This window comes from Drosophila pseudoobscura, chromosome 3, assembly GCF_009870125.1.
Source record: "Drosophila pseudoobscura strain MV-25-SWS-2005 chromosome 3, UCI_Dpse_MV25, whole genome shotgun sequence".
Lineage (NCBI taxonomy): Eukaryota > Metazoa > Arthropoda > Insecta > Diptera > Drosophilidae > Drosophila > Drosophila pseudoobscura.
Genome location: NC_046680.1, coordinates 6836160 through 6862473, shown reverse-complemented (window position 1 = coordinate 6862473; position 26314 = coordinate 6836160). Strand labels below are relative to the sequence as shown.

The 26314-nt window shown below is 44.4% G+C and overlaps 3 protein-coding genes across 5 annotated transcripts in view; 2 read left to right on the top strand and 1 right to left on the bottom strand.

Moving 5' to 3' along the window:
* LOC26533523 (uncharacterized) overlaps window positions 1–26314 on the top strand; it is an 88432-nt gene that overhangs the window by 55368 nt on the left and 6750 nt on the right. The window lies entirely within an intron of this gene.
* On the top strand, window positions 8103–9297 carry LOC4803717 (uncharacterized). The gene has a single exon (XM_001360354.4). The coding sequence runs from the start codon at window positions 8249–8251 to the stop codon at window positions 9206–9208; it is 960 nt and encodes a 319-aa protein (XP_001360391.4). The 5' UTR covers window positions 8103–8248; the 3' UTR covers window positions 9209–9297.
* yip3 (yippee interacting protein 3) lies at window positions 23824–25206 on the bottom strand. The gene is made up of 4 exons (XM_002138233.3): window positions 25113–25206; window positions 24546–24608; window positions 24383–24484; window positions 23824–24317 (listed from the first exon to the last, which is right to left on the bottom strand). The coding sequence occupies exons 2-4, from the start codon at window positions 24554–24556 to the stop codon at window positions 23876–23878; spliced, it is 555 nt and encodes a 184-aa protein (XP_002138269.3). The 5' UTR covers window positions 24557–24608; window positions 25113–25206; the 3' UTR covers window positions 23824–23875.

The following is a 26314-nucleotide window of genomic DNA, read 5'->3' as shown; positions in this document are numbered from 1 at the left end:
AAGGGGGAGAGCGAGCGAGGCCCTTTCACTTAACTCTCTCTCTCTCTCTCCCTCTCTCTCTTTTGCACTCATGTACATATGTAGGTATGTTCTGGCTGTCCGTCCGCTCGGTCGAAGCTTAATTGCGTAGGAACAGCAGAGCAGAGCAGAGCAGCAGCAGCCTCTTGGCTCTTGGCTCTTCATTCTGCTGGCAGTCTGCTTATCTTGCCCTTCCCCCCCCACCCCTCCACCAAGCACAGGGCACACCTTTTCGTCCCCCCTTGCTCTTGCAGCTACCTCTTGAATGTGTGTACACTTTTACTAATTTACAACAATTTTCGTTGTACTTGAATACAAAATGCAACCGTTGCCTTTTCTCTCTGCACCCACACCCACACCAAGGGCTGCCTCTCCAAGTGCTCTCTCTCTCTCTCTCTCTGTCTCTCTCGCTCCTGCAAGCTTTATGCATGCTGATGCAATTTATAAGAAGAAACAAGGAGATTCCCGAAAGAGGGAGCAGCACACGGTCGAGGGAAGACGAGAGAACAAGGCTTGAGGAGAGAAGGGCAAGTGCCACTGAAAGAGAGAGAGAGAGAAACACAAAAAAACAACTCGTATTTAAATGAGGTTAAGTTAGAGTAACTATTGTTCTTACAACAAACCCCAAAGCCCCAAACACAGACAGAGAGACAGAGACAGAGAGAGACAGAGAGAGAAAGAGAGATAGAGAGCAACTTTTCCAAAAAAGATATATTGGTGCTAAAGTCAGGGGCTAATGGCAAATGGGTCAAGTGTGCCCTAGAAAAACGAGGGGGGATGGGGTCAGCCCAGGGGGATGCACAGCTGCTGAATGAGAGAGAGGGGGGTGGGGAGAGTGGAAGAGGAAGATACTTTTTGATTAAATAATCGTTATCGTATCGGCTTTGAAGGTGGGGGGAAGGGGGGAAGCTCGGAGGAAATTTCTAGAAATTAACCCACGCTTTAATACCCCTCCAGATTAATATTTACAAGAAAAGGCCTCTTCCCTTCTATTAGTTCCGATAGAATGATAGAAACATGAAAAATATTAAATAATAATAAATGGCGGACAGAGACAATAGAGATTATTGGAGGAGAGAAAAGGAGGATTATTGCAGGGGAGAAGTGTGTTTAAAATGGAGGAATGTGGTAAAGGGGGAGACTGGAGAGTAGCACAAAAATAAGTGAAAGGAGGCCGGAAGTCCTGGCGGGATTATTCCCTCCCGTCTGTCTGTCGAGTGGCGGGGCGTGGGCTGGTAGAGGAGGAGGGGTCGGGGGAGGCTTAAGTATTCTCCATTTCGAAAACATTGCGAGGCACTCGAGCACTTAACGAAATTAAAATTGTTCATAACATTTCACTCTTTTTCTCTCACTCTTTCTCTCCCTACGTCCCTGGCCCTCACAATGGGAGGAGGGGGAGGGGCATTCTCCGTAGTCGTATTAAAAGCCTGATTAATTCCGATGACGGCGTTGACAAAAGGGAAATTTAATATTAAATTATTTCTCTCTGTTCCACTCTGCGACTCTGCAACGCCCCCGCTGTAGCCAGAGGCGGGAATGAGGCAGTTTCTCTGTTACCCAGGATTCATGTTTGTATCTGTAGCTCCTTCCCGTATCTCTCGCTGTATCTGTATCTGTATCAGTATCTGTTCCCTATATCCTCTGCTCTTTCCTGTTTTCATACAATGCCAAAGTCAATATATGGCGAATATTCGTATGCCAGGCTTCCATTATTAATAAACAAATGTCTGTATCTGTATCTGTATCTGTATCACTTCTCTCTATGGATATTTATCCTCATGTGGATATATGTACATATATATACTGTATTTACACAGGCATACCCCTCCACCAGCCTCCAAAAAATACATGTGCAAATAAATTGCGAAAGTTTCGAGCGAATATCCTGCGGATATTTTGTTCGACATTTTGTCAGCTCACGTTTAAAGAGGAAGAGAGGGAGGGACAGGACTGTATGGCATTGAGATAACAAGTAAAAGCCCTGAATAATGTATTGCAATTAGCGCAATTACAAACAGATTGCCACATGAATACATCGAAATATGTACGTACTACCTGTCGATCTGTGGAAATGTGCAAAATAATGTCATTTTTCCCCAAAAAACATAATAAATTGAATAATTTAACAAAGATTTAGGGGGCAACATTAGGCACTTTCAAGAAGAGAGAAGAGAAGGAATACCCCACGCACCAAGGGATAACCCTCTCTGGGGCCGTGTCGCCCCCCCTCCACGTCGAGAACATACTCGTAAATATTTATCCAACGATAAAAGAAATTTTGGAATTTTTCCCTTGTTTTTTTGCGGGGGTTTGACGGTGGGGCGGCTGGTGTAAATAAGTAGCACAATTTCCCTTTGGTTAACCCGAAAGCCACTCCCACTAGCGGGGCCACAAGGGAGGGATGGGGTCTGCTACACGTACGATTCCAGTGGATTCCATATTCAAACGGGGCACAAATGTCAAGGGACATATAAAGGGAGCAAATGAACAGGTTGGCATTTGGCTATTTGTTGCCCCGGCCATCCATTTCGATATTAGCCCAACAATGCGCCAGTAAAGTTCTGGGAAAGCATTTTCGGAGAGATAATCGAAAAAAATAGGGTATGGTTTTTCGGGGAAATGGCAGGGAAATGGGGGGAGCACAGAACTATTTTTGTCACAATTATTGGGGACAGAATATTTAGCAAGAAAATGTGGACTATCTGCAGGATCTTCTGGGAACAACTACCAATCGAGTCTTCTATAGAGGCTCTAAAGAGAGAGAGAGGAGAAGAACGGGCCTTCCACCTTCCATCCAGTAGCATATTTTTCTGTGCCTCGAGACGGAGCTCTCTCTCTCTCTCTGTCTCTTAGATATAAGGGAGTACTTTCCAGGGGGTACTTTCAACGAAGGCCTCGGCTCATTCCGAGGATGTTGTTTATTTCAAAAACTGCCTCTCGAATCGCATATACCCCTTACATACTGTACGCATGTACGCTTGAAGGACATCTAAAATGTAATTTACAGATTCCCCTGCGGCATTTGCTGCACAACAATGGAAATTACCATCAGCTATGATGATGATGATGTTCCGGATGATGAGAGCCAGAAAGTGGAGAAGCGACAACTCTTTTGTTGTTGTTGCTTTTGCAGGTGAATAAATGTCTTTACTTCTCTTCTCTCTCTCTCTCTCTCTCCTTCCCTGTTTACTCCCTTTTAGGCTGTTTGCAAGTCAACAGAGGTTTGCACAGTTACCCCCTCGACGCCGCCCCCCCCCCTTCGCACAACGCCTTGCTTGTGTCAATATTGACGCCGACCGTATCTCTCTCTTTATGACATATTCCGTTCCTTTTTTTTATTTTATTATTTTTGGTTGGTTTTTTTTTTTTGGCTACTGTCGGGGCGCGCTCACTCCGGCATTTCTGGGCTTTGTTTGCATCTTCCTCTTGTGGTCGCGAGACGCGGAAGGGCCTGGCAGGGTACGCTAAAGGAAGGGTAAGGCCTCTGCGCCTCTCCAACCATCTCTCAAGGCACCAGTAAGATGAGTAACGCCCATATATTTCAATGTTCATAGGCAGCGGGGTATTTTGGAAGAGACGAAGTCCAGATAGGTAGAAGACAGATCTACATGTAGATCCTAAAACATGTTTATGAAATGTTTTCTTCTTTGAAAATCCTTCTATGATTAACTCAGCCAACTCTGAAGCCAGCTCAGGAGCCAGCTCTGGAGCCAGCTTTAGAGCCATCTCTGGAGCCAGCTCTGTAGCCAGCTCTGGAGCGAGCTCCACAAAACATTTGTATGGCGTTACTATTTATATTGCCTTTGGGCCTTACCCTCCCTGGAATATACCTTTTGTGTTGAGCATTTTAGTTTTTATTCGCTCTCTCACTTGGGTAGACATACGTACATATGTATTAGTAGTACTTATATACTCTTATATATTTTTCATGATTGTGCGACTTACTTTGAAAAAAGCAAAAACCTGGAAGCCCCCACTGGAAAAGGCCTTTGTGGGCTGAACTTTGCTTATTTTGGGTCTGCTTTGATGTCTTTGCTCTCTCTCCCGCTCTATCTGGGTTAGTGGGTAATGCAGTTGGAAAATCCGCCCTGCTCTGGGGTGAATTATGGCCCAAGAAGATGTCTTAATGACGTGGGAGAGAGTCCACACATAGAGAGGGTGCGGGGGATCGCATTGGCATTATAGACTCGTAGCCCAAGTTGACCGCCCACAAGTCCAGCCATGGATATACCCTATAAATGTGCACAAAGAGAGGGTATGAAGGCTGTGAGGATCGGTTTAAGGCATTTTCCATAAGGGAATGCCATTTTCTGTACAATTTCCATGTGATAAAAAGAAGAGTATTCCAGATTCAGTAATTTTCTCCTGGACTTTGGGGGGGTGTCCCGCCCAGTTGTTTTTGGGTGGCACTTGATGAGTGGCACGCAAACTGAATCGGTGAAGAGTGAATGTGGAATCTAGGCCCATAAATAAAGACAATTGCCCAGTTTCTCATGGGGTTCGATTCGGTTCGGTTCGGATGGGGTGCAAGGTCCGCAGACAGTTCTTGGAAGACGGGCGACAGCTCCATCGCCATCGCCAACGCCAACGCCGCACAGGCGGCGACAAGTGGAGGAGGAGCTGTCACGGCCTGACAGGTTCCCTAGCCAAGTGGCAATATGGTAGGCAAATCACGTGATCGACTCTGCGCTGACAGTTTTAGGTGTCGAACGAAACAAAACGATAAATGGATAAATAAATAGATGGGTAGATGGGGCGGGTGGAGCTGGTGGAGCTGGAATTCCAAGTGACTCACGTGGAAGGGCAATCACAGTCAAAGGATCTGATGATGAGAGAGAATTCGTGAAAGTATTCAATTACGAGTCAATCAAAGTGGAAGGAAGACCTGACCTCGGACTTCAACCGGATCGCTTCGCTTGGGTCTCGATGTGTTTCCGCCGCCAGTGGCGATGATCGATTTGCCAGACAAATTGCGCGCCAGGGCTAAAGAAACACCGCAAAAGCGACATGGAAATGACAGGTCGCCGGCCAGGCTTGTGGAAACCCTAGAAGTGTACAGGGAAATCATGAGCAATTCCTCACGATCATTGTGCCCCCTCCCCACCTGTGCCTGTCCTTCCTTGGTGGCTGTATCGCATTTCAATGACGCGACCACATTCCGCGCCTATAGATTTCCTACCATTCCGTGCACTTGGCATTGTTCCAATGGCACGCTCTCTTGGCCAGCCACCCACCACCCCGACCCCTCTCTAGGCCAAGCAGGCACCCCACCCGACCCCCCTCTAGGCCAAGCAGGCACCCCACCCCTCTCTTGGCCAAGCAGCTCTTTGGTTCTTTTTTTTTGTGGTCAAATTTCCTAAACGGGCGCCTAATGTAATCCAATATTTTCGGGTGCGGGGGGGGGGGGGGGGGATGGGAAAAACTCAATTAATTCCAAAGTTGAGACAACATTTTGACATAATGGGGCACCCCAAAAAGAAGCAGGCAACACATCCGCTGTCCGCGTGGGTGGGAGGAGGCAGCACACCAGATTGTGCAGCGGTGCCGACAAAGCGTCGTATCGGCCACGTTTCAATCTTGTCAATAAATCTCAATATCAGGAAAAATATGCTAAATGACCACCCGTATGAATACGTACGAGAGGGTATCTGTATCTATGAGATACATGTGTAGTATGTGGCCAAAGACAATAGCAAAAAATGCAAATAACTGCACGAAGTATCTGTGGGATACGCGCGCATAAATTTACAAGCCATGGCTTGGCCTGGGGACAGGATAGCATGCCCCATGCCTCATGCCACATGCCACATGCGGGTGAGGAGGGGAGGGAGGGGGTTTAAATGCCGCAAACAATGAACCGTGTTGACAGGTCTCCGTTTCGAAGTCTTTTGTATGATTGATTTAACCTGAATCGACTGACAGGTACGACAGGCTATGGCTAGGCATATCCAAAAGATACGAATATATGCTCTCGTATGGAAATCCACCGCACCAGATACTCTTGTGCTTATGCTAACGAGAGGCGGGAGCGGGAGCGGGGGGAGGGGCTGTCTCTGTGTGAAATTCAAAACGATCGACAAAAGACAAAAGCTATGTGGAATGTACACACCGAGTACTCGTATCTAGCGGATACACTGCATGAATATGCATTGCATAAGAATGTGTGTCGAGAGAGAGAGAGACAAAGGGGCAGAGAGAGAGAGCGAGAGAGAGAGATTCTAATCCATCATTCAAGATTGAATTGCAGAACTTTTACCGTTTTGGCTGCTAGCTCATTAAATTAAAGAAAAGATACGCATAATTATGGCAGACAGTGTGCTCAGGCCACCACAGAGAGAGGGGCTAGAAGGGGGGAAAAGAAGCGAAAGGAGAAGAGCATCTCAAGACCGTGACAACCGCAACCGATTGTTGATGGAATGAGAGAATGAACGAATGATTGACAGATGAATGATTTAATGAGCAACAAGATAAACGACCACCACCACCACCCAGCGTCTCTTTCTCAGTCTCTATCTCCCTGCTTATCTCTCTCTTTTTCTCTTCGGAGACCGCATCGAAATGAATTACTTATTTTTCATTTGAATTTAAATTTATTTTTCCCCCTACCCCCCCTGCCTGACGGACATTCTATTGTTACAGTTGTAATGCGGCGGTCCATAAAAGATGCTTATCTCTCTCTCTCTCTCTTTCTCTGATGGTGGGGGGCGGGGGGAAGCAGTTTTGCGCTGTCATGGCGACAACGATTGACGATGACGCTGCTGCAGATGCCCGATGCCGACCACGCATTTTGTGTCAACTCTGGGAGGGATCCTCCTTCCCTCCTTCCTTCTTTCTCTCCCTCCCTCCCTTGGGGTATCTTCTCTGTTTGTGTGAATCGAATTCGTAAGCCAAAAACGTTAGAAATACTGGAGGTTGGAGCATGGAGTGGCCGAGTCTTTGGTATACATTTTATATGCATTGCGAGTCTCTTCTCTTTTTTTGTCTCAGTTCAGTATTTGGGTGCGATATACCAGCAATGAAATGTTGGGAATACAAAATAAATACCCAAAAAAAATATTATATATACATACATATGTATATTAATATTTTTATCATAGGATTCCACACTTGAATATCTTAGAGTATTCTTAAATGTATTCCAGAATTCAATGTTTTCGAAGAATATTGATTTATTGATTTTGAGTGGACAATCGTTAAACCAACTTAATTATTCGAAACTTAAGTAATTCCATTGAAATATCTTTGGTGTTTATTCGATTCAACGATCATTTTTTAAAAACGTAAAAAAATTTAATAAATAAAAATTAAAAATAACAAATAAATAATGAATAAAAATAACATAAATATATAAAAATAATAACATAAATAAATAACAAAAAATCAATAAATAAACAAACAAAAAATATTTACAAATAAAAAATAAATAAAATTAAAAATTAAAAATAAATAGTAAATAAATAAATATAAAAAAATAGCAAAAAAAATAAATAAATGATAAAAATGCCGTACATTTCGATGATGGGATTTTTCTCATTGGATAAACATTTCTTCACCATTTTATTACCAACATTTCCCCCTGGCTGTTGGTAGGCCTTTGTCTGATTTTAACTGGTGTTTAATTTTCCATTAAATGCCTTTACACATAATTAAATTCGCCGCGCCATTTAAATACACATCTTCCCGGCGCAGAGCTTCGCTTCGGTCGGCGGAAAGGCGGCACAACAATTGCATTCGTGGTTTTTCATTTCTTTATACTCGTACGTACATTTTCCCCCCACAACCGTCCGTCCGTTCATTTTTATGTCGTTTGTGTATGCGTGAGAGTGGCCCAGGGTCCGAGGGGCCGAGGGCCAGCCACTTGTCGAAAAGCCCAAATGCCCACACAGCCCTCACACACTCACGCATTCATTCATTCGAATATAATTTATGTATCGGTGGAATAATGTTTTATGATCTTCACATGTGATTTGCAGCTGCTTGACGGCTACCTGGGAACTGCTGGCGGATGGAGGGGGTGGGAGGGGGAAGGGCTAGGAGGAGGAGGAGGAGATCGATCTCTGTGTGGGTGGGCTTTGAATTCGTTTTCACATTTTCTCGATCGATATACTCTAAAAAACACTGTCCGAAACTTCAAATTAAAATTACGGAAATCATTTGAAAAGTTCCGTGTGCCGCTTTCACTGGGTTGGGGGCGCACACATTCAAAATTGCAGAACAAAATGCCCAGAAGATGTTCACCAAAATTATACGTAACTGTGGCCATGTTTACCTGAAGAGCGGATATCCGTCCGGGTCGGGAGCGGTGCCGCACCGGGTCCTGCACAACTGGAACCGCCAGCATGCGGAGCACGAGCAGCGAAAAAAGGCCATCCCGCGGCTGGTGTATCTGCACAATCCGTGGAAGTATCTGCTGACGAAATTCAACCTGTGGCAGCTCCGGTGGCTGTGGGATCCGGAATTCAATGAATCGGAATTCATCGAGGGCTCCAAGCAGGCGGCCGTCGTCGTGACGGACATCATACGGCAGCAGAGCCCCGAGAAGATGAGCACGTACACCACGCCGGTGGGCTTCCAGCAGATCTCCCGCGACATGCTGCTCTCCCGCAACGACAACCGGCTGCAGTTGATCCGCTTCCAGAGGGAGCACCTGCGTCGTGCCATTCCCATGAAGGTGGCCCGGCGCCAGAGCTTCGGCCGGAGGTATGCCTTCATCGATGTGCTCTTTGTGGGGCTGCGGAACACCAAGGACTTTGACTCCGCCTCGGAGGTGGTGGAGGTGAACGAGCTCGTCCGCCGGATGGACAGGGAGCTGAGGACACCTCGCGATGTCGTGTCGGTGCCGCATCGCATTGTCTTTGCCGAGATCTTCATACGCTTCCGGCGCGACTACACCGAGGATGCCAGGCGCAACTTTGAGACAAAGGATCACATGGCGCAATCGGGCTACCCCTTCACACATCAGCTCAGTGCCCCAGTCACGCCCCAGGCGGCCCTCTCAAAGAGTCTCGTGCCACCACCTCCGCCTGATGCGCTGGCGAGATCTACACAGAATCCGGCCACAGCGCAGCTGACCCCAACGGGCCGCATCGTGCCGCGCTCGGGCGATACCGACTGGTCGGTATCCTTCTATAAGATCCTCACCTTCGATGTCCTCAACTACGATCCCGATCATAAGCGTCGACAACGCTAGCCTCAAGCCGAATGGCAGGGAAGAATTTCTTTCAGTGTAGCTTGAATAAAGCCCAGTTTTTTTCTCGAAAATAATGAGAACTCTTCTAAGCCGATAAATTTTTTCTATCTAATATTTGGACGGAGTACGCATAGCTCCCGTCCTGGTATTCTGATAATATTTGATGGGGCTATATCTCTGGAAGCCATGAGGAATTATCTTTTGTTTTTATACAAAGAAACTTGCCCCATAATAATCTACGAGGGCGACAATTGCAAATGCCTTGCTAGCCCTTGCACGTCGTCACCCCAGATGCTCTCTTTCGAGGACCATCCATGTCAAACGTTTGCTATCTCTTTCTAGCGCTTGACTCTCGGAGAGTCGAAGGGACAGCCGACTCGCTGGCGAAGAGAGGGATGACTTCTGTTTCTGCCGCCAGATCTGTACGCTTTTTTCTCCCATTTTTTCTGAACCATGCAGGTACATGCGGAGAGGCCCAAGATTGAACAAGTGATATGAAGAATACATATTAGATATGATCCCAAACTAAGCCTTTAATACAGAGCTTTCCACCACACCTTTTTTGGGAGAAATTGGGAGAGAAGGAGGCTGCGGGAGAGTGCAACAAATACACAAAATATTTCTGTACAAAATGATGTTGTAATGAGGCATATTACACGATTTGATCTTGTTGCCTGATGCTGTTGCTGTGCCGGTGTCGTTACATTTGTCATTTGGCTCTAATTGATTTTCAAAACATGGTCATATGAGGGCTTTTTTGGGCTTGCGGCTTGGGGCTTGGGTTTTTGGGCTTGGAGCTGCTCGAGGGGGCTTGGCCTTGACGTGACCCAATCCATTTAAACATATTCAAAATGATTGGAAACACATTGAAGAAAATAACATGCATATAAATATTTCGACAACTGTGTATGCCATTTAATGTTTTCTCGTCGTGCCTAACACATTTTTGCATAATTCGAACACACGTTTAATGGTTTTTGGATGTTTACTTTGGAGGTAGGTGGTCTCTCGCTCAGATCCGAATTAGAAATACAATTAAAATGTTGTAAGAGCTGGGAATTTATGCCACAAATTATGCAGGTGTTGGCTGTCCGAGTGAAAGCTTCAGTGAAGCACTGGAAAACATGGAAAAGCCATGTCCGAGCACTGATTGCATCTGGAGCAACCCCAAACTTGGAATCTAATTAAAGATGTGAGATTTAACACGTTGTGGCAGGTCGGAAATGAATGAAAACAATCGATAAAGGCAAGGTATCGATTAGAGAAGCATGAAATAGGTTTTAAAAACCAGATCTTTAAGACATTGAGCCATTAAATACGGTAGGAAACGGTCTTTAGGTTGAGCAGAAACGACAGAAATAATTTATTTATCGATAAATAATAGAAAACGATTAAGCTATCAACCAATAAGAGCTTCAAAAAGCTACTATCTAGTATAGGCAATCGGTCATGCCATTTCAAATATATTCTACTAATAGAACTCCAAGTTATCGCATCTCACCCAGAAATGAATGAAAACAATCGATAAAGGCAAGGTATCGGTAAGAAAAGCATGCACCAGTTTTAAAATGCAGATCTTTAAGACATTGAGCCATTAAATACGGTAGGAAACGGTCTTTAGGTTGAGCAGAAACGACAGAAATAATTTATTTATCGATAAATAATCGAAAACGATTTAAGCTATCAACCAGTAAGAGCTTCAAGCAACCCTTATTATCGAGTATATACATAGATTGCATAGAATAGAACACCTAAGCATCGCATCGCTATCTCTCTTTCCCAATTATTTGCTCGACTCGAATAAGACCCAAATCCCAGTGCAAATAATCCCTGAAATGTTCCCCAAAGCGGGGCAGGCAGAAGCCCCCCTTCGAAAGGAGAAATAAATAATTTAAATAAAGAAAACACGAAACAGCTGTTGCACTTCCGATCCGAAGATGGAAATATGCTGTGCCCCGCCCCATGGGGGAAGGAGGGGCATAGAGACGCTAAGACAGTTACATGTACACAAGCGAAAAGGGATAATCTGATTATAATGAAACGCAAGTTATGCAACACGCTGGCACTGCCACTGCCGCTGGATGGCGCCACTCAAGTGTCGCCCGCGCGCAGCTTAAGGTTGCCGCCACCCGCCCGCCCCACTCCCCCAACGAAAGAAAATGAAGGAAAACGTCCAGCAGCAGGATTATGAGAAGGGAGACCAGAGACACAGCTGGCGGTCCCACCAGCTTCTTTCCATTCCAATTCCATTCCATGCCACTCCTTGACGCGACTCTGACAGGCAGGCGGCAGCGAGGAAAAAAAGGAAAATTATAAAAATTTATGTACGCTTTTTTCCGTTCGGATTGAAAGGGAACTGCCTCTGGAGCTGGAGCTGGCGCTGGCGCTGGAGTCCAGTGTCCTAGACTTCAATCTCGGCGTCAGACAGGACGCTGGCTTCTTCTGGCTGTCGGGATTTGTTGTCCATTTCTAAAAATGTCAGCTGGCAAATGTTGGGTCTCCAGTCTGTGGCCAAGAGGGCCCATAAATAAAAAATAAGCGGATACAAGAGATACTAAGCGGCTAGGCAAAGGCGCTTCTGCGAATACCCTAAATGATCCCTTTGGAGTACTGCAGGAGCGTCTCTTCGCCTTCTTACGGAAATCTAAGCTATAGTATTAGGTTTTTCGATGAATTTCTAGGGACCTCTGGGTATCTGGGGTATTTCTGCACCTTTCTGCCAAGTTGGGGCCACAAAAGAAGACAGAACCCTGGGACACTAGCGCGATCTTTATAATCTATAGAAAAATTACCCCAAAAAACCCAAAGACCATGCAAAAATACTGGTTTTTTCCCATCTCAAAGGGTAAAAAATTAATTAGACAATCCGTAAAAGCGGCTTAATTTCAAACTCATTTGCAAATATTTACCAGCACAAACACACAACAAATTGAAGGGATCCCGGGCTGAACCCTTTGTCGAGCCCCAAAACCGGATCAAAAAAAATGTTGCAAGAGCGAAGAAGAGCCTTGATGTAACAGGTGTATCCTCCAACGGTTTCCATCTGCCGTTTACCTAATTTCCCCCTTTCGAATCGCTTTTCTTTTAATTTTTCCCCTGAAAAGATTAATTACAATTCTGGCGTAATGAGAGGATTTCCGGTGCCCCCGGGATTTGCCACCCACACACAGAGCAGCTCATATTTCTTGTGTTTAATAAAATTGAATGAAATTTATGAAATATTTGCGCGATGTGCATAGAAATGCGCGCCAGACCTCCTCCAATCCCGGCTCCCAGCTCTAGACAATCGCCTGCCTCCGACTCGTTGATCTTCATTAGTGGAGGAGCCGCCGTGCCGCCGCCGTCGTTGTCGTCGTCGTCGCCGCCGGTAAATGTCTTCATAGACACATTCTCGGATTCGCCTCGGACTGGGGGCAATGGGTGGGGGCTCTGGGGCTGTGGGGCTGTGGACTCGGGCCAAAAGCTTTAAATTTATGGCAACGCATTTGCGGCGCGCGCTCCTACAGCCATAACGCCACACGAAGCAGACAACAACAAGAAAGTCTCGACTAATAAAGCGTCGGCGGCAAGGCATCGCCTGGCCAGGTCTCACTCACTCTCTCCGTCTGTCCGTCCGTCTGTCTATCTGTCCTTTATTAGTCCATGGCTTGGCCTAGACTCCCCCCTCTCTCCTCTCTTAACGTATCCATTTACACTTGAATATTTATCGCTGCGCTTGGCCCCGCGGCTCAAAGACCTCCCTGGGCGCGGGACCCCGAGACCCAATTTAAGTCGAGTTGTCCCATAATTTTCAACGCTAACAAGCCACAAGTAAATTAAGCGGCATTTAGCACTACATTTAAAAGGCCTGGCCAGATCGGATAGATCGTTGCACGATGCAGTTGCAAATGGGATGTGGAGCTGCAGTTGCAAGTGTTTTGAAGTAGAGCGGAATCATGAATCAACGGCTAAGACCCTAAATACCTAGGAAATATGTTTATATTGATATCAAATGAGCCGTGGGCAATCTAGGGATATTAAATCTATGAAATATCAACTTAAATTGAAATCTACTGACCTTAAATCTTAATTTAAGCATGCAAATATATTTTAGATACCTGATTTAAGTACAATTTAAACATCTTTCCAGGATGTAGGTTAAATCCATAAATATTTGTGATTTTTATGGATTAAACCCAACCGAATATTGTAAGTGATCGACGTAATGGGGTTTTCATATTATATTTTATTTATTTAAGACCACCAATCAATGATCTGCCGTTAGGTATTCGATTTATTGACGATCTATGTACATATGTAATTAATTCATAGATATTTTAATATCGAATCTTTTGGTTTGCATCACGCGACAAAGAGGTTATAGAAGAAAAATAATGAGAAGAAGAGAACCTAAATACAGCTCTCTCTCTCACACACTCTCCATCTCTCTTTTCTTCCTTTGCTTTGCATGTCTTTTGCCGTCGCAAAAACGTGGCTCCCCTACTCTTCGTTCTTTACACTCTCCTCCTCTGGTTTTTATTTTCGTCTTTCCTTTTTGCCTTTTTGTCCCGCTTTGATCGCATACTTCTCGTCCTATTGCCATCTCGTTTCTTCTGCCACTTGATTCCATTCGCTTCTCGCCCTCTCGCTTCTTTTCGCTCGCTTGATTCCATTCGCATCTCGCCCTCTCGCTTCTTCTCACTCGTTCAAACGATGATCGTGGCAATACACAAAAACACGCACGAGGCAGGGGTTTGAGCGACAGACAGAGAGACGGACAATTACAGTTATATTTTGCGCTGCCGCCCGCTGCTTTCGCCTGTCGCTAATAAATTGCGCACTTGGCGCCAAATATTTATTACATTCTCGGCCTCTCAGTGCCCATCCCCTGCCAGCATTTAAGAAAATCTGCATAAATCGAAAATACTTCAACCAAAATAATAACTTTTTTGTAAATTTAAAACACATTTCGCCGGGCCCCAAGGGCGTGGCTGCGTACCCAAAATGCAGTTGTCGAAAATAAAGTTCAAATATTCATTAATATTTGTATCTTGTGTTTACAATTTATGGGATTTAACACCTTTTTGTGGGGTAATTTTTTATAAAAATTCTTTTCATTCCTGATAGTTTTCCTGTCCCTTTTTTCTCTCAGTGCAGTGGCGAAATATGGAGAAACATTAAATATAACGAAAAGCTAAACTGAAACATAAATAAATCTCAACATTTTATGCACTTGGAAAAAAAAATAACAAGCGAAAGGAGAGGCAAAAGTGGGCACACACACACACACACACACACACAACCCGCAAAGCTGTTTTGGTACTCAAAAACTTTTGTTTTTAAAAGTTCTTGAGCGTTTCGTAACGTACCTTTTTCGTGGAGGGTAGCATGGTTTCAACAGACGTTTGGATCGAAGGCAAAAGATTAGCCACGGCCCTTAAGAGGATACATTTTGTATAACTGATGACTAAATCATGGAAAAAATAGATCCATAGGTGCAAAAATTAATTTTCGAGGGTATCAAAATCAGCGGCACTAACCTTCGTTTCGTGATTGCGTTGTTGTTGTTTCTGTTTTTGTTGTTCGGTTGTTAAACATGCAATTTCTTTCGGTTTTCGCTGCGTTCGATTGCTGTGGCCAGACCATAAGAGCGGTAAAAGGATGGAGCGGGGAGGGGTGGGGGGAGTCGTTTGGAGTCTGTCTGAGGCAACAGCAGCTGCAACAACACAACAGCAGCGAGCGGCAAGGACAAAAGCCAACAATGGATTATTAGTGGCACTTAAGCAAACACGCGGCCAAGGGTCGCGACTCGGTATGAGGGGGAGGTGTGTGGGAGGGCGAGGGCGAGGTCTATAGCCCGCAAGGATCTGAGTCATGTGTGTGTGTGTGTGATGGTGTGCTGGTGTTTTGTGCCGCCGCCTGCTGTTGCCGCTGTCGTTTATGCCCCGTTTTTTGCGGTTCTTGCAACGTCCCTGATTTATCGCTGAAATGTGGGCGTTTTTAATTAATTTCCCAGACCTGCTTTGCCCTGCTTCTTCTGCTCAGATTTTTCAACAATTTTTAAAACAATATTTAAGCCCAAAAACAAACAAAAAAGCAAATATGAACCGCAAGAGGCATGAAAAGCAGGGGAAGTAACACCTTCTCTGGAGTGGAGAGGAGAGGTAGAGGTGCCCAACAAGTGCTTGCGGTCTGCACTTGAGGAAAGTGTGAACAAATCGAAGAAGGAGTGGGGCGGGCGGGGGTGGAGAACCTCTTGAAATCACTGGGAAATCATCCATTACCCGGGGAAAACTTTACCAAAATGCACTCTCACAATGGTAGTATACACAGAGAGAAATAATTGCATTTTGTGTGGGCACCAGTCCAATTAGGGCCGCCCCCCGCCCCCCGTCGCACTCACCATCTCACCCTCTTTTGCTGCAAACTTTTCTGTCAACTCTTTTTCTGCTGCCAAACTTCTCGGTTAACTCTCATTTTGACGCGCGCTTTCTCTCTGCTAATTTACTTTCAACTCGAAATTCTAGAAAATAAGATTTCAAAGACATCCCCCCCCCTCCCACGTTCTCGAGGAGAGAGTGTCAGTGTCGTTGCTTTTTGGCTCATGTTTTTGGCAAATTACATCACTGTCTCTGCAGCCGTCCCAAGGGGGTGGACAGAAGGGGGTTAAGTTTTCCAAGAATTCGTAGATCGATTAGAGGGAGAGAGAAACACTCACCAGCTGCAGTTCTCTGCTCCTCGTGGGCTTCACAATAAATTCATTTGGTTGGCTTCCAGTTGCCGGAGGAACGCTGCTCGGCTCGGCTTGGCTCGTAATTATGCTCAGAGAAATACCGGACTCGGAACGCGACACACACACACACGCAGAGAGAAAGAGAGGGAGAATGTTGCGCTATTAAATTTCACTTTGTTGCATGCATAAAGTTAATTATGCGGGGCCACACCACACACCACACAGAAAAAACAAACTCTAATTAAACTCGTTTTCCTAATGAGAATTACGCGGCAGCCGCAACGGAAGAAAGAATTTTTTGCAATGGAATTATGTGCCCGCCGGAACGGACTGCAGGCCCCACGATCGATAGAATGCGCGGGCTTTCTCGTGGCGCCACAAAATACCAAAAAATACTCGAAATATCGATAGGCTAGGCAACAAAATATTTTGGCAAAATAAATACAAATATGCGAAAATGGAAACCAATGGAAAACCGAACAGAAAACGTCGATTTTGATGACGAATTTTGTGTAAATATTTTACCATCGAAGCGATGCGTGAAAAGTGGTTTGAATGTCTTACTTTTCGGCTGGAAAGCAGAAAATAAACTAACATATTTCTCTTTGATTTTCGTATGTTTTCATTTTAATATACTCGTATTTTTTGCCAGTTGCTTGCATTCGTAAAAGGAGTTAAGTTTCTTGATATTTGCGTACCTTTGAGTTCCCCAAACAATGTTTTTTTTTTATGCTTAATGTAGAGGAAAATATTTTTAATTTTGACTTTAGAGATATGCAAGTATTTCCAAACCAGGCTTTGATTTATGGCCAAAATATCAGTAAAATGGTGTTCCACGCATAAACTCCTACCTCCCATTGATCTTTCCCGCAGTCCGGCAACTCCAGTACCTTTTCTGCCCACCAAGTGGCAGCTCTTTTTTCAGTGGAATTTTGGAATATTTGTTGTTCCATTTGTGCGCTTTCCAGTCGGTATAATTACAAGGGATACATACACATAAATAAGGCAATATCTCTGCCAAGAGCTGGAGAGTTAATTGATTTACGACCTTCAATAAAATCGTAAAAAGGGGCACCGCCTCTATTCAATGTCGGCTAAAGCTAAAACAAACTAATTTCAGGCCTAGAACCGAACCAAGCCCCAGGCGATAAAGAATTTTAACGATCCGCAAAAACAAAAAGGAGGGAAAACTGGAAGCAGGCCATGGCCATGGAATGGGGCATGTGATGTGGCAGTGAGGAGAGTTTCTTCAATTAGTGTAAACACAAACGATGACACTCTTTCTAGCTGCTTGAAAGAACCAGAAAGAAGTGAAGCCAATTTCCAGGGCCACAAACCTCGCTGCCCAGACACTTTAACATTTAACGCCTCTGGGAGCAGCAGAGCCGCAGATCGGAGCGACAATGGAGACAACTCTGTGCCACGACAGCGAATATTCCACGAATATGTTCGTGATCATAAAATTATAATTTATGAACAAGAAAAAGCAAAGGGCCAGGGCCCAGGGCCCAGGGTTTATCTCATCTTTGGCATCTCTTTCCTTCTTCCCTCAAGAGTCTGTGTGTGCGCGCACTTCTGGATATGGAGTGCAGTGTGGAGATGACGATGCCGATGCCCAGATGCCCAGATGCCCAGATGCAGATGCAACAAGCGACAACAACCGACAACGATGACAACGTTGATGGCAATTTTGGAGCGCGGCTCGCGTCAATTTGTGAAGAGGAGAAGGGTCCACACGAGGGACCGCAGCCAGACGCCGATCCAGAGCCCCACACTCCCGTTTCCAGAACCAGAACCAGAACCAAAGCCAATGGCAGCCACTGCTGCGTGTCATGGGGGTGATTGTTGTTGGAGTTCCAGGAAAGACGCCTTCGGGCTCTTTGGGATGGAGTGCGCGCGTATGAAAATATTTCATATTTATTCAACCTCGCTTTGGGGCATTGTGCGTTTCGGGTAGCCAGATCTTGCCACAGGACAGGCTCCAACTGCGACTCGGACTCCCAGTCCCATTCCCATTGGAGGGGCGAAAAGCGAAACTAATTTGCGGTTCTGTTAGTGCAATTTCCTCTCGTTTTTCGAGACAGCTTTTTGTTATTGTTAGTGCCACACGCCCCGTACCGCCCCGCCCCGCCCCATTCTTATGCATGGGGAATAGGTACTGATTTTTTTTTTGGGACCAGCGGCACACACGCATCTCACTCTCTCCCTCCCTCCTTCCGGCCACTTTGTTCGATTTTAGGCGAAATTTTGTTTGGCTTCCGTCGGAAGAAGGGAGCCTTAATTAAATCTCTGATTGAAGGAATTCACTCTCGCCTTGGAAATTAGTTTAGTGAGAAAGTTTATCAATTAAATGAAAGAACCAGACAACCATCCAGACAGGCATTGCATTTGATTGGGTTCCTATTCCTTCTCCAGGGGGGCGGGGGGCTGACTTCAAAGAATATTTGAATTGCGTACAGATTTTCGGAGAAAAGATACATTTTGTTAAGCATTTATTTGGTTTCGTTGATTGCTTTTTGGGCAAATATTTTCTAGATATGTATATGTACATAAAATAAGGAATAATATGTATAGATAAAATAATAGATAATAAGTACAAAATATAGATAAATATAGAATAAAACCGATGTCTGTTAAAAGAGTTTTAAGGCACAAAACTGTAAGCTGTGTGCAAAGATGGGATTTCTTAAATTCCTTAAAGAGAATCCAATAGCATCTGTACCCAAATCAAGTCCTAGCGATGTAGAAACCTTTAGTTTATCCAAGAGTATGTATAGAAAACTTTATAAATGGCACACTTTGATAATCCTAAAAGATCTGTATAACATTTTAAGTCTTTTTTATGATAATGTCATCCAAGATCTGTACTAAAACTTGAAACTTCCCACGAAATATGCCAGACACTGGTTAGATTTCTGAGACCTGATCTGAAAGACCTTTTAATACAATACCATATATTTGATTGGTTTTTATTCAATTAGTTGTAACACTTATATATTAAACCCCATCATTTTGGGGCATAATTGAGCCTTGCTTCGCACACGATATCATTTGAGGTTTGAGCTATTTTTGGATCAAGAGTCTAAGATTAAACCCAGATATATCTAGATAATGGTTCCACCTATGTCATGTTTTAAGGAGTATTTTAGCCCGATTTGTAAGAAATTTGTAAGCCCCGTAGATTGTAATTTTGCCAGGCTTCTAATATTGTCCCACCATTCCACTGTATCATGTCTTATCAGAAGCCTCGTTTCAAGCCAAAAAACTATCTTTGACCCCCTTTGTACTGTGCAGCCTTTGTGGCCCTGCAACCTTTATCTGTGGAAGCTTTTGTTGAGAGCAAAATTAAAAATGATCGCCATCGTCGCGGCATGGACTCTGGATCCTTCGTTTATTGTTATGTAGCCTCTGGGCCGCACTCTGTGGTCGCCCCGTTGTGTCTCGGATCATAATTCACACGCCACAGCGATGGATACTGTGTGGCAGTATCTCTGCTGCCCATTTATCCTGACCCTGCCGCAGGGCAATAATTTAAAGCGCGCTCTATTATTTATCTGAGCATATGTCAATGAAATTTATTTATTTATTTACGCCGGCAACAACAATAAAACACCCAAAAGTTTTCATATAAAATCGCGAGGATGTTAATGAGCAGAGCGCAATGGTGAGGGGGGGACGGCTGTGGCAGGAGACAGAAGGTATGGCACGCATGGTGGCATGTGCCATGAGGCATGGGGCAACAACGCGCTGCGCTGTTGACGTTAATTGACCGCAACAATTTTTTGTCGCTTTTGCAGTTGCAGTCCGCAGTAAATTTTAATGAAATTGCAGCCATTGCACACGCCCCTAGATGTGTACGTATAAGGGGGCGTGGCAATAACCTCTCCGTTCCCTGTGCATGTGTGTGTGTGTGGGATAACTGCCTCAAAGTGCTGATGACATGGCTGTCAGCGACACTTCGTGCCGCTTGTTGCATGCAACACACACATGAATAGCCACAAAAAAAATTAATATAAAACTGAAATTAAATATAAAAAATAAAACCCATAAAAAGAAACCAAAGAATGAAGGATTTTATGCACAGGTCGAAGGCGGAGATATTCTTGAAAATCTATAGATTCGATCATAGATATGGAATATAGTCCAGCGATACAGATAGTTTCTCTTTAAATACTGGGATTTCGGGGGATTTATAGGCATGACTGTTGCATGTCCTTGCAGATCTAAGAATCCCTATTGCATATAGGGTATCAATACATACAGATAGAGGGAGGGAGAGAGAGAGAGAGAGCTTTATACACGGTTCACTGCTCCAGCGTATAATCTATCTCGTACGAACTCTTACGCTCTGTTTCATCTCTCTTTCTGTTCCTCAGTCCATATCCCTGTTTGCCATTTTTGATGTTTCTGCATTTATAAATTAATTAAAAATAATTACTTTATGTTGCCTTTCCAATTTCATTAAAGCTGCCAATGCAACGGCAACAACAGAAGCAGCAACAATAAATAATTATGCAGCAACGACTCTGCCACACACGGAAGAAGGGAACAAAAGCCAACACAGCAGTCGCAGTGCAAGGGTTAAAGGTCTCTGACTTTAATCTTAAACAAAGACATATACACATATCGATATCCCTTCAATTGGGGAGCAGATTAAAGCACGATTAAAGTTCAGATTGTAAGAGGTTCTCACTGAGATGTCCTTTCAAATGGATGGCATGTATGAATCTTCAAAAATATAACTCCGATTGTCCCTACATTTCCTATATAAAGCTCATTATCTTCAAAGAACTTCCAAATGATTATTTGTACTATATGTATTGTACTTAAATTTTGTAGCACTTTTGTGGTATTTAATCTGGTATTTTTCTATTGGTGGAAGTAGTAGTATTTTAATATTTGTTTGGTATTTTCTAGTATTTTTTTGGAGTCTAGTACTTTTCTTGTCTATATTTGTATAAATTTTACTGCATTTTCAGCTATTACTCCATAATAAATTTGTGTGGTATTTAATCTGGTATTTTTCTAGTATTTTATGAACTTTTTTAGGATTTTATCATTGCTAGAAGACGTAGTATTTCTAGTATTTTTCCGAAAAAGGTCTAGTATTTTCTAGTATTTTCTAGTATTTTTCTTGTGTATATTCCTAAAAGTTTTACTGCATTTTCTTCTATTGCGCCATAATTTATTTGCGCCATAACCACAACATGGTATTTTTCTAGTATTTTTTAAAATGTAGTCATTTCTAGAAGTCTTAGTATTTTAAAATAATTTTGATATTTTATAGTATTTTTCCGAAGAAGTCCAGTATTTTTCTTGTATATATTTTTAAAAGTTGTAGTGCATTTGTATCCATTCATAAATTCTTATTTATTATACCCGATACTCAAACTTACTTACCGATACTTCCGCCCCCACAAAGAGCAAAAATCTGTGGCATCCACGCAGAACCGTAGAAGATGACTATATCTTACGGATTACAAAATCTGAACCAGATCGTATAATTATTATAGCCAGAATCACGAAAACAATTTCACTCATTCTCGCTCTGTCTCACTCTAACACACAGGTTTCATGGTCGGTTTTGCCAATTGCAAAATATAAGTTCAAGGATCTCAGAACCCATAAGAGCTAGAGCAACCAAATTTGGTATCCACACTCCTGTGAAATCGGACCTTGACCGTTTTATGTCAAAATTTCGCCGCACCCCCTTCCGCCCCCGCAAAGTACGAAAATCTGGGGCAACCACAAATCTCATAGACTATTAAGGCTAGAGTAACCAAATTTGGTATCCGCACTTCTGTTAAATCTCACTATAAAATGTATATCTCAGAATTTCGGCCCACCCCCTTCCGCCCCCACAAAGGACGAGAATCTGTTGCATCCACAATATTGCACATTCGAGAAAACTAAAAACGCAGAATCATAGAGAACGACCATATCTATCAGATTGCTGAGTCTGAATCAGATCAGATAATTTGTATAGCCAAAAGGAACAAATCAATTTGCAGTGGCTACGCAGTGCCCGACGTCACGCTCAGACTGATTTTCTGTCTCTCTCGCACGCACTCTTTGTCGTGTCGTTAAATATTAGCGGCGTCTGCCGGAGGAGAGCCATACTGACTTAGTATCGGGTATAACCGTAGAGTTGCGGTGTCCGCAGCAACTCACAACGTTCCCCCTCGTTTTTCCTTTAAATCATTTATAAACATCCTCAAAGATCTCCAAGACTATCATTTATCTGTGCAGCAGTTGGGAGATTTACTTTCCATAGATAATACCCATAAACCCAGGCCCATTTGTATGCATAATGGACATCGTACGACCTGTGGCACATACAAATAGAGATGCAGCAACAACAACAGATACAGATGCAGATACACACTTGCAGATACAGATACAGATTCCGTGGAGTTAATGTCGCATTAAGATGGCAATCCCTGACTCCATTCGCATATAAATCCAGTTGCAGTAGCCAGACCCGACCCTCCCCACCCAAGAGGGGAAGAGGCGCTGCTGCTGCTGCTGCTGGAACGATGCCGCAGATAAATTTTGCTGTTGTCACACCTTGCAACTTGCATGCACATAAATATATTTCACCACGAGCCGCCGAAAGGTTGACACTGTCTGCATCTTTTTTTTTTTTTGGTGTGGCAGGGGCATGCAAAAGGTAGGGGAAAGTAAGATATCACAAGGTAGCAGCAGGGACACCAACGATTTCGTATTCAGATGTGCCCCACAGCCCAGAGAGAAATATCTTCTCAGCTTTCAGCAGATTGAAAGCGAAATATTATTGAAAACCGCCACAGAGGCGGAGAGAGGGGGAGAGGGAGAGTGTAGAGCGATGTGGCACCTTCTCGGAACTTGCCGCATTTAATTTATTGCGAATATTTGATGTTCGATTTCCTCTTCGTCCTTCGGTTATCGCCTTGGCATTGACACTTTTACATTTTATTTTTTATTTAATTTTTTTTTTGGCAAAGATTGCAGTTTCGGATTGTGGCAGGGACTGTGTGTGGCAGGGGGATACATGCCACAGGCGATATTTGCTTATCAACAGAGAAGCTCAGACTGGAGCCAAAATATTCGTTGGTTTTTCCTTCCGCCGGCAACAGATGCGAAAAGGCAGATAAAGTTCACATTCAGGAGGAGGTTTTAAATGGGATAAAGCAAAGGAGAATGTATCCATTGGATATACATATCTGTTGGCCAATGTATCTAACATCTTTCAATATGTGAACCATCTCTAAAGCAGGCAAATCTATATTTAAATGTTCTCCCAATCTCAATTAAACCCCTGATTGCAGATCTATCTTGAAGATTGCATGGCCTGCTCCTCGCTGGAGAGTGGAAGATCCACAGAAGAAGCGATTAACTGAAGGTCCAATCTACGTGGAAATCAATTAGCAACTGTCATGACTGGTTGGAAATCCAGAGCAGAACAGAGCAGAGCAGAGCTCCTCCATAATGCCACACAAGAAGGGACCACACACCAGGCAGGGGCAGGAGCAGGGGTTGGGGCAGAGGCGACTCCTCCTCCCTTTCAAAAGAGAGAAAGAGAGAGAGCCTGGTCACGCACAGCGCACAGAAAACGAGGGACATAGATCCGATCCCCAGAGCTGCCTCGATGCTCCTCCAATATGAAATTATTCAAATGCCGCACAACATATAAATTCAGGTTAATCCAAAGCGCAGCTGGATGCCTCGTGCTGGCAAGATGGTGGGGGAGTGCACCCCCCTCACCCCGCCTGTTGATGGGGCTGGGGCGCCAGCTCTTTTAATCATTATTAATTATCCAAGCGGCCACTCCGTGGAGTATAAATCATTGGCGGAGGCCTGGAGAAGGATACCCAATCTATTCGCTGCTGTTTCAGCGGAAAATAGGGCCAAGAAATGTGGCTAATTACATGGCAAGGAAGGCATAAAGGGCCTTGCTTCATTTATTTCCACTTTGGCTACTCATCGGCGTCCATGGGAGCATCCTCCTGGCGCCTGTACATCACGAACACATCCTTGTCGGACTTTTGAGATGAATCCCAGTTCTTGAGCACCATCCGGGCCATCTGCTCGGACACCATGAGGCTCTGACCGCGATGCCACTTGTCGGACAGCCACATCCTGGCCTGTTCCAGGGCCGTGCCACTGCCACAGGCAGCGAAGCGGTTGTTCGTCACGCTTCCATCCTGCTGAGGGGCATACAGGTACTGTCTGTTGTTCTCGAAGTCGTGGCCAGCGAAAAGCACCGGAGCACTGGCAATCGCTGGATACTGCTGCCACAGCAGCTGCTGGGCCTTCTTGACGGGTATCTTTTGGTCCTGGTCCAGATATTTGGCCGCCAATTGATTCCTGACCTCGGTCATGATGTCCCGAACGAATACCCCACCGTGGGCACAGCAGCTGAAAGGCAAAAGGGAAGGTGGTAAAGGGAAGTCTGTGGAAAGAGCCTGGGTACGGTCTCCTACTAAATGTGATCCCCCAAATGGTACACAAGATAGTCCTCGGATCGCATGGCGATGGTGATGCCATTGTTGCAGGTGATGCCCACCAGGCAGATGTCTCCAGGGCTGCGAAAACCAAAGAATTTCGAGGTTTCAATCTGTGGTATCGGATCTGCTGTTTGCTTACTTTTCCATCATTCAAGAGTGTTTTTCCAAGGCGATCAAGTGGAAAGGTCTCCGGGCAAATGAGCTGTGAAGAATATTCAAATTTTAAATCCAATTAGCCACAGGAGGGGGACAGAGAGGGAGGGAGAGGGAGTGTTTGTGTGTGTAAGCGATACCCAAGGCCCCTTCCTCCAAGAACGACCCCGACTCGAGTGTTGAGTGTTGATGCGCCTATGGCTGAGCAGATTAACGTGAAAAAACATGTCACTGGTGCCGGGCCATCATGGTCGCGACGTTGGCCGTAAGCGATATTGGCAGCCCGAGGCTGTCTGTCACCAGCGCCAACGACTTGATGATGATGCTCTCGTAATGATGGCCACGATGATTGCGCGGTTCGCACAACTGGTTCGCATTGGATGGGAGGCTGCACCTGGCCCTAAAAATAGACACCTAGACGCGCAACCAGTTTGCAGAGAACCAAGACCAGAAGTCCACACAATTCCAGCGCCGCTGAGAGCATCCATTAATTAAACGCGCAGTCGTGTAATCGATGTGTTAATTAGCCAAATCGGAGCGCGGATCATCTTACCTCTATAAAAAAAAAGCGAATGGGGGGGGCACTTCCTTATGGCAACACACAAAAAATAAGAAACGTGACAGTGTTGAGCAACGTTTGCTTTGCTGGCAGTGTTGGTTTATGCCTTGGAGCTATCGATACCTGGAGAAAACCAACAAAAGTACTCCTTATGGCAACACACAAAAAATAAGAAACGTGACAGTGTTGAGCAACGTTTGCTTTGCTGGCAGTGTTGGTTTATGCCTTGGAGCTATCGATACCTGGAGAAAACCAACAAAAGTACTCCTTTGGCACATAAATATTGGGGAAAACACTTGAAAATTATTTGGTTTAATGGAAAATATTTTAAATACTGCTGTTTATTTGTTTCGAATTTAATAAATACTGTAATTAGTTTTAATTATCGATGGCATCGATAGAGACATCACAGTTTCTTCCGCCACTAGTTCCTGTGCGGCGATAAGGCTCTCTGTTTCCGTTGGTTTTTTCGGTGGAATCTTAACCTTTGGCATCCTATAAGTTTGGTGAGCTTTGACCCATAAGCCATGCCAGACCAGCCTTCTAAGAGTACCCTTCTACCGCAGCATTCATCGGCAGAAAGGCTTCTTTTCAGAATCCTTTCGATTGTGAGCCCAAAGTGTGGAATAATGTCATTTGCTGTTGCTTTGCTTCTGACAGACAGACAGCCAGAATAATGGCACTAACGTGTGCTTCCTCCCCCCTGTACCCCCTGTGGCCCCTTCCCCGTATTTATTGTTGTATGCATGTCTGGAATTTAATTTTTTCTGGCATTTACAAAACACTCGAGAGAGCCAGCCAGCCAAGGGCCAGCGATGACAGCAATTACCATACGATTTGCATGACGTTTATGTTTATTTTTCTTCTCTTCATTTTTCTTCTTCATTTTTTGCTGGCTTTTTGTGTTCTTTATTGGCCCTGTGCCTCAGGTTGATTTTTGACAGTTGCCCGACTCACTCACTCACTCGTTCGTTCAATGCTGAATTCGCATTTCATTAGCTTGTTATGGACCACCTACGGCCATCTCTGAAGGGAGCCTCTCGGACCTGCAGACAGACAGACCCACAGCGAAGCAATTAAGCTGGCAATCGGAAGACAATCCGAAAAGAGGTATGTCTGTCTGTATTTACAAAAGCTTTAAAAAAAGGTTAAAGAAAACAAGAACCGAACGAGTCAATGGTTCTCGAATGAAAACA